The sequence below is a fragment of the Oncorhynchus nerka genome, linkage group LG6 (assembly GCF_034236695.1).
Source record: "Oncorhynchus nerka isolate Pitt River linkage group LG6, Oner_Uvic_2.0, whole genome shotgun sequence".
Lineage (NCBI taxonomy): Eukaryota > Metazoa > Chordata > Actinopteri > Salmoniformes > Salmonidae > Oncorhynchus > Oncorhynchus nerka.
Window position 1 is genome coordinate 33,431,903 of NC_088401.1, and position 17,606 is coordinate 33,449,508.

At 43.5% G+C, this 17,606-nt stretch overlaps 1 protein-coding gene across 7 annotated transcripts in view; it reads left to right on the forward strand.

Moving 5' to 3' along the window:
• Positions 1–235: 235 nt before the first annotated feature.
• Positions 236–17,606, forward strand: part of cacnb2a (calcium channel, voltage-dependent, beta 2a) — a 113,703-nt gene continuing 96,332 nt past the window's right edge. For 2 of the 7 annotated variants that reach the window (XM_029661483.2, XM_029661482.2), the window contains exons 1-2: positions 236–771; positions 2,917–3,009. In XM_029661483.2, the coding sequence (XP_029517343.1) occupies positions 694–771; positions 2,917–3,009 (171 nt within the window). In that variant the 5' untranslated portion in view covers positions 236–693. Of the gene's footprint in view, positions 772–2,916; positions 3,010–14,521; positions 14,793–17,606 lie in introns of those variants that run through there. The other 5 variants (XM_029661481.2, XM_029661484.2, XM_029661485.2 and 2 more) reach the window with 3 other exon arrangements.

Here is a 17,606-nt window from a genome sequence, read left to right on the forward strand (position 1 = left end):
AGTGGGAAGTGTCTGGTGAACGAGCTTTACTAGGCTACAAACAATTATCAGCGTGCGACGCTTTTAGATTTTCCCCTTTCCATTATGTTCGAACCCCATCATAAAAGTAACTATTATTTTACAAAATAAAGTTCAAATCATTGTAAATGTTAACTCGAGCAACCAGAATTAGTATAGATGTCCCTTGCTTGAGACAACGCTTGCACCTGTGCCTTTGCTCGATAGAGCAACTCTAACCAGTTGAGTGCGAACGTGGGGGAAGGCTGACAGTGAATTAACGTGGGAGTGAGGGCCAGATACTCGCTAAGTGACTGAGCTGTCCAATGACATGCAGTCTTATTCTTTCTTTTTCACCTAAAGGGAGGAAACAAGCCCATTAGAAAAACGTTTTTTTTGTGTGTTTTTTAATTTTTACCGCAAACTGCTCCTCCCTTCCTAAGTCTTCCCGGTTGTGGTCTGACTCAAACTTCAAGACTGCATGGCAGAGTGGGCTGAGGAAAATGGCCTAGTCACTTTAACTCCTCCGTCGCAAAAGTCTCTTCCACGCAACTATTTGTATTCATTGGGACGTAAAGTCGTGTCAAACAAAAATGTCTGCTCTACATTTTGAAGAGAGCGCGAGTCACGCTTGACCACCGACCCTTGAACAAGTTGATTGTCTATCTCAACGATCGATCGACGGTTGGATGTCAAATGGTCCATAATAACTTGCAAAAGACGCACTCACTTTTGGACAGACATATGGATTCGCTCGAAAACCCTGGGCTACAAGTATGTACAGTTGCAACATTTTATAATGTCTATGTCTATGTCGCACGCGTATAGTAATACATAACTTGCCATTTATGAAGTTATCCAACAAAAAAATAGATGCAAATACCTCATTTCCAATACCATCTTGGCTTGACGCCAAATGTAACGAATTAGTCAACCATGACCAAAACGTTGGAGGAGCCCGCGTTATGCCAGGTAGTATAGCCTACCTTTTGGATAATAAGGACGAATATTCTTGTAAAAAGTGAAACAACTAGGCTACTATTGTTTCAGGTGTGTTACATAGTTATAGCTGTCATTCGTTTGAAGACAATTGAATTGCAGCTGCCTGATTATTTCACCTGGTGATCCTAGCCAACTGGTTTATTAGGCAAAACGTTTCTTACATTTATGCATCAGTAAATATTTGTATATTTTTTTGCATGGCCAGTCCAATACGTTATTAGCCTTGGGGGTTGGATATGAAATCCACACAGTTAAAATGGGGTTTGCTTTGATGTGATTAAGAAAATATTTAGATGGTCTCTTGACCAGTTCAGTGGTTCAGTAAGATGTCTGAATCATTTGACATTACACGATTCAGTAATAGAGAGCAATAGTCAATGTGTCGTTTCATAGGCATTAATTCCACCGTGACTCGTTGGCCAAAGCCTATGGGGAAATGAATGATAAAATAAAATAAAACGGGTTTTGGATTAACTCTGAAAATAAGGTCTGTGGTTAACACAGTCGTCAGGGGGTCTTATACGTTTTCTTCTCTGATATAACGTCATCAGCTAAAGTCACTTTTTGTGAATTTTGAATCATTTATGTAAATCAAAACAAGAACATAAAGCACATAAAGGCTATATAATTCATAGCGGTCATGTTAACTGACTGATAGGATCTCAGATCTTATTTTCGGCATTCCTATAATGGCTGAACAAACCAGAGGAAACTCATTTCCATTTTTTTGTACTACAAGCTGGCAAGCTCTACACTCTTAGAAAAAAATGGTTTTAAAAGAGTTATTTGGCTGGCTCCATAGGATAACTCTTTTTGGTTCCAGGTAGAATCCTTTTTAGTTCCATGTAGAACCTGCGGTACAAATGGTTCTATATGAACCCAAAAGGGTTCTACCTGCAACCAAAAAGGTTTTTTACCTGCACCCAAAAAAGGGTTCTTCAGAGGGTTCTCCAATGGGCAGTATATAATAGCCTTGGTTTTGAACTACTAAAAAGAGCAGATTGCAATTATGATAAGTACTGGATGTTGTACTATTTCCACTTGCCAATCTGTTTATGACTGTAGTGAATTCATAATGAATGATCAATGACAACTAGGCTGCTCTAATAAAAAAGATATAGCAAATATATGCATCCAGAAATGACATTCAACATTGTCTAGCGTCACTGCATATTGAGTGCCTGCACCAAAATGGGTATTTTAGAGTAAATAGACTAGACATAATAACATTTGAATTGGTTTGATTTGGATTTGGTTTCTAAGTAACCAACAGAATAGCTTTCTTTTTATATTCATAATTTACATGTCCTGGGGGAATGTGTTGGAATAAAAGCAGATTTGGTGTTTTGTCAGTTGCTACTAGCAACATAGCACTTCAGCCCTGTAGTGCAGTTTCCCCGAGGTGTAGCCTATTATGATCACAGATAGTATATCAACTATTGATCATATGAGCCCCGTGCAATAATGTCCATTGTTTTTATTTTCAAATGACTTGAAAACTAACTTCAGTGCCGCCAGAATCTTTTCCCATAGTAATACACTCATTGTTTCCCCTATATTCCCCGCCACTCTTCCCCCCCCAAATAAAATATTTAAAATAATATATATTTTTAATTTTCTACAATTTCTAAAATTTTTGCTGACACACGCTTTTAAGATCAGAGTGACAAGTTACAACAACTTACATATAGGAAGATTACATGTTCATGCATTTTGGAGTTGGAAAACCTTCTCAGTCGTTCAACAAAACAACATCTCCTGGGAAGACACCCCCACCTGCTACGACCCACATAAGATGTCATACCCCTCATACCCCATATGTCAACACGTCATACCCTTTGTTATCCAGGTTTTAGTGTTACCTGCTGATAATGGTCTTTGAAAAAATAATAATTCTGCTTTCTCCCCTTACTGAAGTCACATGGAAAAGGAGCACGGAGGAAAGGCAGATTCAAAGGATCAGATGGAAGCACCTCTTCAGATACAACAACCAACAGCTTTGTGCGACAGGTAAGGGGAACAAGAACGCAGCGTTTAGGTTACCTAAAAGGTATTTATCACCTCAGTATCTTGGAAGGTCTGTGGATTTTCTGCACAGCCAGTGATCCCAGTGGTTGGCAGTGAGAATCTGATTTAGGAAGTGCGGGTGGGAGTGTGAAAGTAATCCTGAGACAGTACTTTGAATGCGTCAGCGAGGGGCATTAGGTCACTATAATGGTATGAATGTGATGATATCTCCAGGCGCTAGAATATCTGGCCACCGGACACTTACGACATCACCTCTGCACTGGATGTTTACCGCATATAATTAGAATGTTCTACGTCTATGGTTTACAGTACATAGCCAGTAAAGTTCATACTGGCGTAAGAGTGAAGTCATTGATATAAATCATTGCATGTTGCAACGAAAGCCCCTTTGGTAAACAGTGCTTGGGCACAGTATGTTAACGATCTCTGTGAACTGCCGGCACCGGTGGCCCTGTAGCTCTGCACTCAGTGGCTTGAGTGTGGCTGGCGAGACTGTGGCCTATTATAAAAGCAGACCCTCTGAGGTACACGGTGTGTACGTGAAGCACTCGCGGCGTCTGGTTTTTGTTGGAGCAGCGGACCTGCGGGCGACCGACAGGGAGAGGACGGGTTAAGGATGGGCTCCTCGGCAGAACTGTTTCTTCCTTTTTTGGAGGAGACACAGATCGCCTCCTCTTTAGCAGAGCAGCGGTGAAACCAGAGTGGGATCAGAACAATATGGCACGTTGTGGAATTGCCGTCTGCTTTCTCTCAGGCACAGAGAAGGTGTTTGAGTTGAGGCTAAGGGGAGCTCACATTTGCTTTCACCGTGTGTTTATACGATCAGTGAAGAGTTGCTGTGTGGATTAGGGTGGTGGTGAGGGTCTTCTCAGCAGTGATATGTCATGGCTACCCTCCTTCCCCTCAACCCCCCCCCCCTCCCACTGGGTATGCCAACAGACTCATTAGGCCGACCACCTCTGACTGACTGTCGTCATCCTCTACAACGCTCTCAGTCTTCGTGACCAAACTCAATTAGACTGAGCGCGACTACAGTAACTTACATCTGAGACACGACACTGCGGGAGACGCCGAGACATGAGCGGGAAGTTAGGACAGGGAACGAGCGTCAAGTAGGGGGGAGAGAGAGAAAGGGAAAGAAAAAGGGAGCGAGGGGGAACGTATGAGGGTCAGACAAGCAACCACAGTATGTCTGAGACACAACCCTGCTGAGAGAGATACCCAGACATGATGTAGGATGTGAGAGAGAAAGTAGAGAGAGAAAGAAAAAGAGAGAGAGGGGAAAGGTTGTTCCCGGGGTCAGACTGGCAAAGCAAAGCGCAGATATAGTATCCCCTTTTAGATGTTTGCTGGAAGAGGACTGCAGGAATAGCAGCCCTTTCAGGAACTCTGCTAGGAACTAAAGTAACTACACTGCTTTTTGAATTGTTTTATCATAACAGCGGGTTAAGCTGACCTTCTTTCCCTTCCCCCTCTCCCTCTCCATCTTGTTGGACATGATTATTTTCACTTCTCACACAAGTATGAGGCTGTGGTGTCTAAAACTTTAAACTAACACACAGTGGGAACTGGGTTTCAAAACATGTTTCGCTGCCTATTTGTCAAGCTGTCAAGCTCCTTTTCATTTTCTCTGGACATGTTTTTCTTGTCTCGTCGTATAATCTTCCCTCTTTGTTATCAGAGCTCTCACCATGCTCAGACTCAAATGTACACATCACCAAAAGAGATATCTTTTGAAAACTATAATAATAGTTCAGGTACATTTTGTGATGATTTTATGTTACTTTCCTTGAAATGATCTACAAAACTTTTTTCATCAAGCTTTTCATTGTGAGTCTCGCCTATTCCTTTCCCGAATGCTCATATCGCACGTTGTTTGAGTGCCTTCCACTCTTCTCCCATCTCCCCAACACCACACCTGTTGGCACGGTGACTCAATCCCAGTATTCATGTGGGCGAGTGTTCAGAGGCTCATCGGGGTTACTGTACGCCCAATCCATTACACCTCTCATCTCTCTGTCCTGCAGTCAAACTGCTACGTAGAGAACGGTCTTACACAGAGGAAAAGAAATAGAGAAGTGCCCTGTGACTCTTACTGCCCGTGGGGTTTACGGTAGGATGGAGGAGGTTAAGAGCAGTGGTGGTCCGGACCACTCAGTCAGCAACCAGTGGGAGTAGTGGTGGTGCGGTCACTCTCTGCTTTAAGTCCCAACGCTGCAAGAAGATGGAGTAGTCTCTAAAGGACTACGACTGCGTCATGGACTCCATAAATAATGTTGAACCGAGCTGAATGTCATTGAGGGGATGGTAACTGATACTGTATAATTGCAGGGATAAAAGCTTGAAGGGCACTGCAGTCTAATTTGTTTAAGATTTTAGGCCCTTTGTCCAAAATGGAATCGTTCCCAGGTTACGTCCCAAATGGCACCCTATTCCCTATGTAGTGCACTACTCTTTACCAGAGCCCATGAAAAGTAGTGCACTATATAAGAATTTGGGTGCCATTTGGGATGTATACACAGTGTTGCCAAACCCTTTGTAGGATTTATCAGATTACCATGCATCTCCTGAGGCCTTATCTAAGTGCTCTGGACATTTATTAATAGTATAACAGGAGAATAGAATGAGATGCATCCAAACAGCCATAAATGTACACGTTTTTAATGCCCAACATCCACTGCTGGAGTTTTAGTTATGTGATTTCTGCGGCAGGTCTTTGCATTGACTGATGAGGCATTTTACACCAGCCTGGCTATACAGCATCTGCCATTTCTCAAACTCTGGTTTACATAAGAATTATGTAATATCTCCTGCTGCTGCTTCCCACTCTCTGCTGTGTTTATGTGAAAGGTCTCACTTGGCTTCCCACTCTCTCTTCCTCTCACTCTCTCGCCCACCTCCTCTCTCTCTCTCTCTCCCTCTTACTCTCTCTCCCCGTTTCTCACTCACTCACTTTCTCTCTCTCACATACTCACTTTCTCTCACTCACACTCTCACGTTCTCTCACTCACACACTCACATTCTCTCACTCACACACTCACATTCTCTCACTCACACACTCACTTTCTCTCACTCACACACTCACTTTCTCTCACATTCTCTCACTCACACACTCACTTTCTCTCACACACTCACTTTCTCTCACTCACACACTCACTTTCTCTCACTCACTTTCTCTCTCTCACACTCTCACTTTCTCTCACTCACACACTCACTTTCTCTCTCACACAATCACTTTCTCTCACTCACATTCTCTCACTCACACACTCACTTTCTCTCATTCACACACTCACTTTCTCTCACTCACCTTCTCTCTCTCTCTCACACTCACTCACACACTCACTTTCTCTCACTCAGACACTCATTTTCTCTCACTCACACACTCACATTCTCTCACTCACACGCTCACTTTCTCTCACTCACACACTCACATTCTCTCAATCACACACTCACTTTCTCTCTCACACACTCACATTCTCTCACTAACACACTCACTTTCTCTCATTCACACACTCACTTTCTCTCACTCACACGCTCTTTCACTCTCGCTCGCTCTCTCTCTCTCTTCCCCCCCCCCTCTCTCTCTCTCTCTCTCTCTCTCTCTCTCTCTCTCTCTCTCTCTCTCTCTCTCTCTCTCTCTCTCATAATGCCATTTGGGACACTGACTCTCCATAGGGATAGGGGTAGAGGTAGTGGTGGTGTGGTGTTTGAAAGAAAGGGTGTGGTGGGGTTTGCAGGGGCAGGAAACCCCCTTTTCATTCTCTTGATTAGAGACTTTTTTTATTTTCATCCGCAAATGATGTTTTCTCACGTTAATGGAGGGAAGGGGTTACGTAAGCAAGTTATTGGCTGTGCCACCTATCAAATCTGGCAACCGCAGGGGGGGGTTATGTAACTGATACTACGGACACAGACAGGATATGGAGTAACCTAGTTGCCTCTGTTCAGGCCACTGACAACCTTATAGACCTGAGTCCTGCAGACATTTTTAAGGACGCCCCAATATGTGGAGAGGATGTGGCTCTGTTCAATGTTTCCAACAGTGCATGTTTCTGTCATCTATGAGCCATAGGCTGGCAACTGAATCAAGCATTATGCTTGTTGTTGGCTACATATGCAATGCTCATAATTTGTAAGAATAATAGAATAACCATTCATGTTAAATGGACTTGAATACTAGATGAATGGTTTGGACCTATGGGGTGGCTACTGTAAGGCAGTTAGTTTATGGTGGCGCATCACTTGTCTCCTCTGTTTGAGCTAGTGGCACAGAATAGCAAGACTGCCATCTGGTGGTAAGAAATGAAGAGGCACTTCCCCATCATGAATATGAGCTACTGCATTGTCAGTCAGTGTTGGCATGCATGTCCTTGGAGTTGAAGTTATGTGAATAGATACTAACCTATAGGACTCAAAATGAAAAGAGAAAAGGTTTTGCTTCTGTTGTAGTGTTGTAAAATATTGTTTTTATGTTAATAGAATACTCATTCAAGCCCACGAACTGCATAGAATCACATTATGTCCCAAACAGTTGCTCATCCTTTTAGGGTAATATATCCAGGAGTGACCTTGTCTTGTTTACCTGAGGGTAAAATGTAAGATGGATGCCTGTATAATCTCCTCCATTCCCCTGTCCTGTCAGGAGGAGAAGCATTAGAAAGCAGTGCCCTCTGTTACGAGCAGGGCAGTCTTTGTCTTCAGGCACCCACTCTCTTAGGATGGCTCCCAAATGGCACCCTATTCCCTATATAGTGCACTATTTTGGACCAGAGCCCAATGGGTCCCGTCTCAAAAGTAGTGCACTGTGTAGAGAATATGGTGCCATTTTGGATGCGCGCTCAGTGATTAAATGAGAATGTCTGCAGGACAGACAGTGGGGCTGAGACCTGCCAAGTCGCTTTGTACTTTCCTCAGGGGAATAGACAATGATATCATTGTATCTGAATCCTCTGTGTTGTTTTTGTTTTTTGTCACTGTGAATCATTACTTTACATTTCTGATAAATAGTGGTGTGTTGCTATTATCATTAAACCTTAAAGTTTTGATACATTACAGGAGACCTAAAGTAGTGTAGTATAGTCTTGTTTAGAGGTCGACAGGTTAATCAGCATGGCCGATTTAATTAGGGCCGATTTCAAGTTTTCATAACAATCGGTAATCTGCCTTTTTGGATGCCGATTATGGACGATTACATTGCAATCCACGAGGAAACTGCGTGGCAGGCTGACCACCTGTTACGCCAGTGCAGCATCAAAAGGACCTTGTGGCTGCAAGGAGCCAAGGTAAGTTGCTAGCTAGCATTAAACTTAAACTTATATAAAAAACAATCAATCTTCACATAATCACAAGTTAACTACACGTGGTTGATGATATTACTTGGTTAACTAGCTTGATATTACTAGGTTAACTAGCTTGATATTACTAGGTTAACTAGCTTGATATTACTTGGTCAACTAGATTAACTAGCTTGATGTTACTTGGTTAACTAGCTTGATATTACTAGCTTGATATTACTAGGTTAACTAGCTCGATATTACTAGGTTAACTAGCTTGATATTACTAGGTTAACTAGCTTGATATTACTAGGTTAACTAGCTTGATATTACTTGGTTAACTAGCTTGATATTACTAGGTTAACTAGCTTGATATTACTAGGTTAATCTAGTATAGTCTATGGCTGTCTGGAGTGGTTCTCAATCAGAGGCAGGTGTTTACCGTTGTCTCTGATTGGGAACCATATTTAGGCAGCCATATTCTTTGAGTGTTTCGTGGGTGATTGTTCCTGTCTCTGTGTTAGTTTGCACCAGCATAGGCTGTTTCGGTTTTTCACGTTGTTTGTTTTGTATTATGTTCATGTTTGAGTTTTTTCTTTATTAAAGAACATGAACACCAACTACGCCGCATTTTGGTCCGATCCTTGCTACACCTCCTCTTCAGAGGAAAAAAAAAACGTAACATAGCTTGATATAACTAGGTTAACTAGCTTGATATTACCAGGTTAAATAGCTTGATATTACTTGGTTAACTAGCTTGATATTACTAGGTTAACTAGCTTGATATTACTTGGTTAACTAGCTTGTCCTGCGTTGCATATAATCAAAGTGGTGCCTGTTAATTGACCATCGAATCACAGCCTACTTCAACTTCGCCAAACGGGTGATGATTTAACAAAAGCACATTTGCGAAAAAAGCACAATCGTTGCACAAAGGTACAGAAACATTAACATCAATGCCTTTCTTAAAATTAATACACAGTTAGTTAAAATAAATTAATGTTAGCAGGCAATATTAACTAGGGAAATTGTGCCACTTCTCTTGCGATCAGTGCAAGCAGAGTCAGGGTATATGCAGCAGTTTGGGCCGCCTGGCTTGCGAACTGTGCGAAGACCATTTCTTCCTAACAAAGACCGTAATTAATTTGCCAGAATTTTACATAATTATGACATAACATTGAAGGTTGTGCATTGTAACAGCAATATTTAGACTTAGGGTTGCCACCCGTTCGATAAAATACGGAACGGTTCCGCATTTCACTGAAAGAAAAAACGTTTTGTTTTCAAAATGATAGTTTCCGGGTTTGACCAGATTGACCAAAGGCATGTATTTCTGTGTGTTTATTATAATTAAGTCTATGATTTGATATTTGATAGAGCAGTCTGACTGAGCGGTGGTAGGCAGCAGCAGGCTCGTAAGCATTCATTTAAACAGCACTTTACTGCGTTTGCCAGCAGCTCTTAGCAATGTTTGAAGCATAGCGCTGTAGTTGTTCCCCTTGCTCTGCATGGATAACGCTGCTTTGATGGTGGCTGTTGTCGTTGTGTTCCTGGTTCGAGCCCAGGGATGAGCGAGGAGAGGGACGGAAGCTATACTGTTACACTGGCAATACTAAAGTGCCTATAAGAACATCCAATAGTCAAAGGTATATGAAATACAAATGGTATAGAGATAAATAGTTCCTATAAAAGCTCAAAGCTAAAACTTCTTAACTGGGAATACTGAAGACTCATGTTAAAAGGAACCACAAGCTTTCATTGTGAGAACAAAAAGCTTAGCTTTTTTACATGGCACATATTGCACTTTTACTTTCTTCTCCAACACTGTGGTTTTGCATTATTTAAACCAAATTGAACATGTTTCATTATTTATTTGAGACTAAATTGATTTTGTTCATGCATTATATTAAGTTAAAATATAAAAGTGTTCATTGTTCATTCAATATTGTTGGAATTGTCATTACTACAAATATATATATAAAAATCGGCCGATTAATCGGTATCGGCTTTTTTTGGTCCTCCAATTGTCGGTATCGGCGTTGAAAAATCATAAACAGTCGACCTCTAGTCTAGTCTAGTATACACTCTTAAAAATGTTGGGTTAAAAACAACCAAGTGCTGGGTAAATAGTGGACCAAACACATATTGGGATTTATTTTATTTTTTAAAAACTTTTTCTCACAGCATCAACAACCCAACTTAAAAAAATCAATGAGTTGTTTCTGACCAAACTGCCAACTTGGGATGTTTTTAACACAGAATTTTTTTGAGTTGTATATACTGAACAAAAATATAAGCGCAACATGGAAAGTGTTGGTCCCATGTTTCATGAGCTGAAATAAAAGATCCCAGAAATGTTCAATACATGCAAAAACTTTTTGCTCTCAAATTTCGTGTACACTTTTGTTTACATCCCTGTTAGTGAGCATATCTCCTTTGCCAAGATAATCCATCCACCTGACAGGTGTGTCATATCAAGAAGCTGATTAAACAGCATAATCATTTCACAGGTGCACCTTGTGCTCGGGACAATAAAAGGCCACTCAAAAATGTTGTCACACAACAAAATGCCACAGCTGACTCAAGTTTTGAGGGAGCGTGTAATTGGCATGCTGACTGCACGAATGTCCACCAGAGCCGTTGCCAGAGAAGTGAATGTTTATTTCACTACCGTAAGCTGCCTTCAATGTTGTTTTAGAGAATTTGGCAGTACGTCCAACCGCCCTCACAACAACAGACCACGTGTAACCATGGCCAGCCCAGGACCTCCACATCCGGCTTCTTCACCTGCGGGATCATCTGAGACCAGCCACCCGGACAGCTGATGAATCTGAGTAGTATTTTTGTCTGCAATAAAGCCTGTTTGTGGGGAAAAACACATTCTGATTGGCTGGGCCTGGCACCCCAGTGGGATGCCTTGGCTCACAAGTGGGTGGGCCTATGTTTAGATTAGGGCTTAATTTATTTATTTCAATTGACTGATTTCCTTATATGAACTCTAACTCAGTAAAATCGTCGAATGTTGCGTTTATATTTTTGTTCAGTATCGTAAAGTATACTGTAGTATAGTACCTGTTAGGTCCATGACCCTGAAAGATCTCTGTACCCTCACAGCACTACTCATTTACATGTGTTCTCATTCAGATAGTACAGATTTTTGTTGTAGAGTGGTGTATCACGGCCCACAGCTATTTGTCATGGTAGCTGCGTAAGGAACGAGTGAGTGATGATCACTTCTCTGATACAATGGGATGGTAGTCCCCCTCCCATTGCCTCTGTGAAAGGTCTCTGCCTGTAATGATGCTCCTCCATCAAAACAGTGACGCCTGTCACACCTACCCCAGAATGAGGCATTGATGTGACACTCCGATTTATCAAGGCAGAGAGGAAAGAATGTGCCATATTTTTTGTTTGTTTTTTCTAACTAGTGGGCTCTAAAAAAAGTTCCCGCTTGCCCAGATAGGAGATGAATATATATTGATTCATTACAGTACATATGAAAGCATCACTGGAGGCTATCTGTAAATACTGTAAGAGCCTGTTCCCTTCCCAAATGATGGGCCTATGGACTCTGGTCAAAAATAGTCCACTATATAGTGTAACAGTTGGGACGCACACTCTGCTTTGGTCAAACTGGCCTTGCCTGGCCTCGAGAGAACGGGGTTTGCCCTCTTGTCCGAGCTCAGGTTTCTAGCCGACGATCTGACAGTAGACGTCACGTTACGATTGTCCTTGTGACAAATAGCTCTCTGGAACCTGTGGCGCGTACTAGATGGAGCAGAGAGAGGAGAGCAGCATGAACAAGGAGAGGGGAGCGTCTCTACTGGCACCCCTTTCCCGTATATAGGGCTCCTGTTAAAAGTAGTGCTCTACATAGGGAATAGGGTGCCGTTCGGGACGCAACATATAATAGCAGCAGCAGCGGAGGGCAGGAGAGAGAGACACCGTCAGCGGCTGCCCTTGCCCCGTGGAGCGGGGGTGAGGACACTGCCGTCTGTTTTAGTCACAGCACAGCAGATGCCAGAGTATCAATGTCATCTCTGCATACAATTAATGCCTTAAAGGGATACGTCGGGATTTTGGCAACAAGGCCCTTTATCTACTTCTCCAGAGTCGGATGAACTCGCGGACACCATTTTTATGTCTCTGTTCAATATGAAGGAAGCTAGAGGTACTTTCGTGAGCCAAGGCTAACTAGCATTAAAGGCAATGCTAGCAGATACCCATAGACCCCCAGTCACTGTGCAAACGCTAGTTAGCAACTTCCTTTAAACTGCACACAATACTTCAATGCCAAAATCCTGAAGTATCCCCTTTAAGCCTGTATTAGCGGGATCAAACGGAGAGCCACATTGTGCTATAAGGACGACAGCCATTGAAATGACTCAAACTTTCCTCGGCAGAGGGGAAAAAACACTGAGGCTGCTGTAAGAGTGTTGGAAGAAATGCTGCTGCTTACCCAATGCAGCTTATGATGTAAACAGCACAGCTCTCCCCTGGAGAGGGAAAGTACTCATAAATACCAGCCTTTGAGACACCGAAAAGGAGAGGATTCCAATCAGTGAGAGTGAGATAGGGGGAGAGAGAGAGAGAGAGAGAGATAGAGAGACAGAGAGAGAGATAGGGAGAGAGACAGAGAGAGAGATAGGGAGAGAGAGAGAAAGAAAGAGACAGAGACAGAGAGTGAGAACAAAAAGGAGAGGATTACAATCAGTAAGAGTGAGATAGGGAGAGAGAGAGAGAGAGAGAGAGAGAGAGAGAGAAAGAGACACAGACAGAGAGTGAGAACAAAAAGGAGAGCGGGAGAGACAGACCGAGGAAGTGAGAAATAATGAAATAAAGTTGGTTTTGTCGGGAGGGAGAAAGGGAGAGAGCGTGAGGGTAAAGCCTATGTTCTAAGCCAGTATAGTGCCGGTGGCCAATTGAAATTCAGACTGTGTATCATCCATCCCTGTGTACTCAGACAACAGCACCTGCTCTTCAATGCAGCGAGGAGACAATGGTAAAGATAGGACAGCCAGTCTCTCTCACACTCCTCTATCCTTCTGTTATACCCCTCTCCTCTCTACCCTTCTCCAACTACGACAGGACACTGAGAGAGGAGGTGACTGAGAGACATTACACACCCTTGCAAGGAGAGAGAGCGGTGGGAAGGGATGGTAGGGTGAGCGAAGGGGCGGAGAGATGGAAGGCTTGATTGCAGCAGAGACACAGCAGTGAGTACATTAAGTTCTGGATCCAATCATCTGTTAGGCTGAGTGCACTGGGCAGGGCAAGGCAAAGAGCAGGAGAGACAAGGGGTGGGGTGAGGAGGAGAAGAGGGGAGGGGAGGAGAGGAGAGGGGGAAAGAGAGGCGATGAAGCCAGTGTTCCACTCAGCGCTCAGACATGACTGAGCCAGGGACCACAGGGAAAGAGAGAGAGAGAGAGAGAGTCCTGCTACTGCTGCTGCTCTCTGTACCAGACACAGACACAACCAGCCACAGTCTCTGTTCTCACCAGCTAGCCCAGCAGCCAGATCTCTGTCTGAGCCTCTACCCTACCTTGCCTGACCACTGCCCTGCAGTGTTCTCTGTTTTCCAGCAACACACTTTCTACAGAAGACTTAGAAAGAAAAGGAAGATTAGAGAGAAAGAGTCCTGTTGACTCTTTCCTGTCCGTCCATCTGACTGAACCCAAGGTGGAGGCAGAGAGAGAGAGAAGAGGCGTGGCGTAAGCGGCGAGGGCAACGCCCCCCCCCTACTGGAAGGACAGTGGTAGCTCCGCCTCCACTTCTGAGTCAGGACCCCTCTGCACCGTGTGTCCCCCAGGCGCCTCTACAGGACAAGACGGTACACACACACACACATGAGGAGCTGAACCAGAACCAAGGGAGCCAGCCAGACAGCTAGACAGCCAGTCAATCAGGCAGACAGCCACCGTACGGAGCTGAACAGCAGCAGTACTGCAGTGGATTTGGTTGAAAGCTAAATAGAGGAGCAGCCCCGCAGTGCTGAAGAGGATAAGGATTTGGGTTGGGGTAACAGGCAGTGCTGTAACAGACCTGCGCCTCACTCAGAGGCACTCTACTCTCTTGGCCTCTGCTGCGCTGTGGGACATGGGGGCGGGCTGGAGGGCTGAGGCGGCACTGGAGTCAAATTCGCTGTGGAAACTGCCCTGCCGAGAGTTAGATTAGATAGTGCTTGGGTCTGACTGTGAGGATCTGATTACACGTGTGGAGGGGGAGGGGGCTCGGCGTGGATACGGCTCTCTCCTTCTACTCCGTCTCCTGCCTTCGTTCCCATTCTCCCTTCCATCCTCCTCCCGTCCTCCTCTCCCCGCTCCCCCCCCCCCCCCCTGTGGGCCGAGTGTTTAGCCATGGACCGAGGCTGAGTGGATGCTGCTGCCTGACAGGGTGTCTGTGAGGCGGCTGCCGTCTGTTCCTGAACCCCCCTGATCCCCCTTCATGCCGTGCTGTGGGCTGGGCCATCGCCGGAGAGCACAGCTTCCATACGTGAGTCTGTTGCCTAATTCTATCAATTTAGCACCGAGAAGAGATTTTAATAGAGGGAGAAGGGAGAGGGAGAAAGTGTAATTGCTTTTTCCACTGAGAGGGCAAACAGAGGCGTCAGGTATTAGTCTTAGTAATGTTGTACTGTGTTCAACACCGCATACGCTAAGAAAGCGTTTCCGTCAATGATTCCTTCTAGGAATACCTGTAGCTCGTTCAAAGTCGTGTGTGTGTGTGTGTGTGTTAAATCAAATCAAAGTTTATTGGTTGCGCACACAGTTTAAAATATGTTATCGAGGGTGTAGCGAAATGCTTATGTTACTAGCTCCTAACAACGCAGTAAAATGTCCAACCAGAACACAAATAATATATCCCCCCCAAAAAAAAAATCTTATCAAGAAATGTTTTAAATGTCAGAAGGAATCCAATTAACCCAAATAGCACTGTAACAGTAATCCAACTGCAATCTATACATATATACACCAGAAGAATTGACACAAGATATACTCAGAATGATATGTACAGCAGTAGATATTAGAGTGGGCTATATCATGAATCCAGTATGTAAATAAATATGTGGTGTGAATAAACAGTGCAACTAAAATGGGTATAGTAGTAGAAATAATAGAATGAGCTGTCGAGAATACGGTATTTAAATACACAGTACATTTGCAAGAATTTAGCTTCCGGACTTGAGTCTGGAATATAAATGATTTTTAAAAAAGGTAGTACAAAATATGTTTTATTGTCACATACACTGGATAGGTGCAGTGCAATGTTTTTTTGTTTGTTTCTACCATAGTAGTATGGCGTCCCTAGAGCAAATGAGGGATAAGTGCCTAGCTCAAGGGCACATTGACAGATTTTTCACCTTGTCAGTTCGGGTATTTGAACCAGGAACCATGTATGTGAAGGGTGTGTATGGACAGTGTGTGTGTGTGCGCGCGTGCGTACATTCCTGTATGCATGCAGGCACGTGCAAATGTTTGAGTGTGTGTATATATAATAAATTAAAATAGGATGCTTCATTTTCACATACACCAGATAGTATGTGCATGTATGCATGAGAGAGTGAACACAGCAACAAGCGCACACACGCGCGCACACACACACACACACACACACACACACACACACACACACACACACACACACACACACACACACACACACACTCTCTCTCTCTCTCTCTCTCTCTCTCTCTCTCTCTCTCTTTTATCTGCAAGCTTAATTGTTTCTCTGTTCCGGCTGCACCCTCCCTGAGACTGCAGGGTCTTGCTGCGAGAAATCTTAGCGCTCGACTCTTAGCGGACTGCCAGCTTTCGACCCATCCAGCCAGCCACACTAGGAGGCAGCTGATGCATCTTTTATTTCATGTTTATTTTGGGGATTGGGCAGGGAGAGGATGTCGTCAGTGGGTGGCATAGAGCGATGTCCTCAGACTCCGCGCTGCAGACGCCGGGCACATCCCACTGGGCACAAACGTCAGTTCAAAGTCCAGTTTTGATTTACATTTGGTTCGGTTTATTCGTGCCCGGCTATAGACTGAAGAGATATAAGTCTCTTGGCTGGCTCTGCACTCTCTCTCCCTGCAGTGTACTGTGAAACAGTAGCTACTATTTCACACGCACACGCACACACACACACACACACACACACACACACACACACACACACACACACACACACACACTACATAACACAGGGACTGCTGTCACCACTAGATGTCCCTGTAACTCCTTTCAGATCAGATGTTACGCACTCGCACTCGCACACACACACACACACACACACACACACACATTTTACACATGCACCCAGCAACGCAGATTTTATGGTACTATAATCAACTCATGATGCATTAGTGCAGTAGTGTTTTCATCAGGTTCACATTTGTATGAATTATGATGTCACCCCAGATCTCAATTATGATGTCTGCCCCAGATTATGATGTCACCACAGAGCTTGGTTGTTAATGTGTACAGAATGTTCTCAGATTTGGCCTGTAGTTTGATATCATTCCATTATGACGTTTCGCTGGTCTAAATAAAAGCCAGCCATAACTAAATGCTTACAGTAGATGCAGGTTCTTTTCTGGATCAAAATGGGGCTTAGGTGGTGGGTGTGACAAGAGCGTGGCCATGGGCGTGGCCAATGGAGTGGTCGCTGACTGAACATTTTAGAGGCCCTCCCGTTGGCCGCAGTGACAACATTTGGCTGTTTTAAACTAATTTCCTGCAATTCTACTCATTTTCCATGTGGTGGAGATACCATTCTGCAGTTTGAAAGCAAAATTCCTGCAATTCTACAGATTTTCTCTTGGGGCTAAGAGAACATTTGCAGTTTTAAAGCTACAATGAACAAAACTAAAAACGCAACATGTAAAGTGTTAGTCCCATGTTTTTCATACAAACAATTTGGGCACAAATTTGTTTACACCCCTGTTACAGTTTTTCTCAGTCGCTTTGGTGCATTTCTTAGATCAAAAGTGCAATTCTTGAAACTACTTGTACAAATTCCAAATCATCTAGTCACTTGTGCACATCATTAAAGCAATTTCTTATTCCTTTTGAGCAAATTGCAATTGATAATGTACAAGTGTCAGCTTTTTTCCACATTATCAATTGCTCATGTCATGTTGATCAAAATGTAGTAGATGGTTCTCTGTTGAATAGTCTTACCCCTCAAAACATCTAGGCATTAGTTCCTTGCATAAGCCATTACATGCTAAATTGTTGAACTATTTGTCATAACCTGTCAAGCATAGTTTTACACATTTTTATTAGACCTTTTGTACAAAAACGTGAATTGATGAAT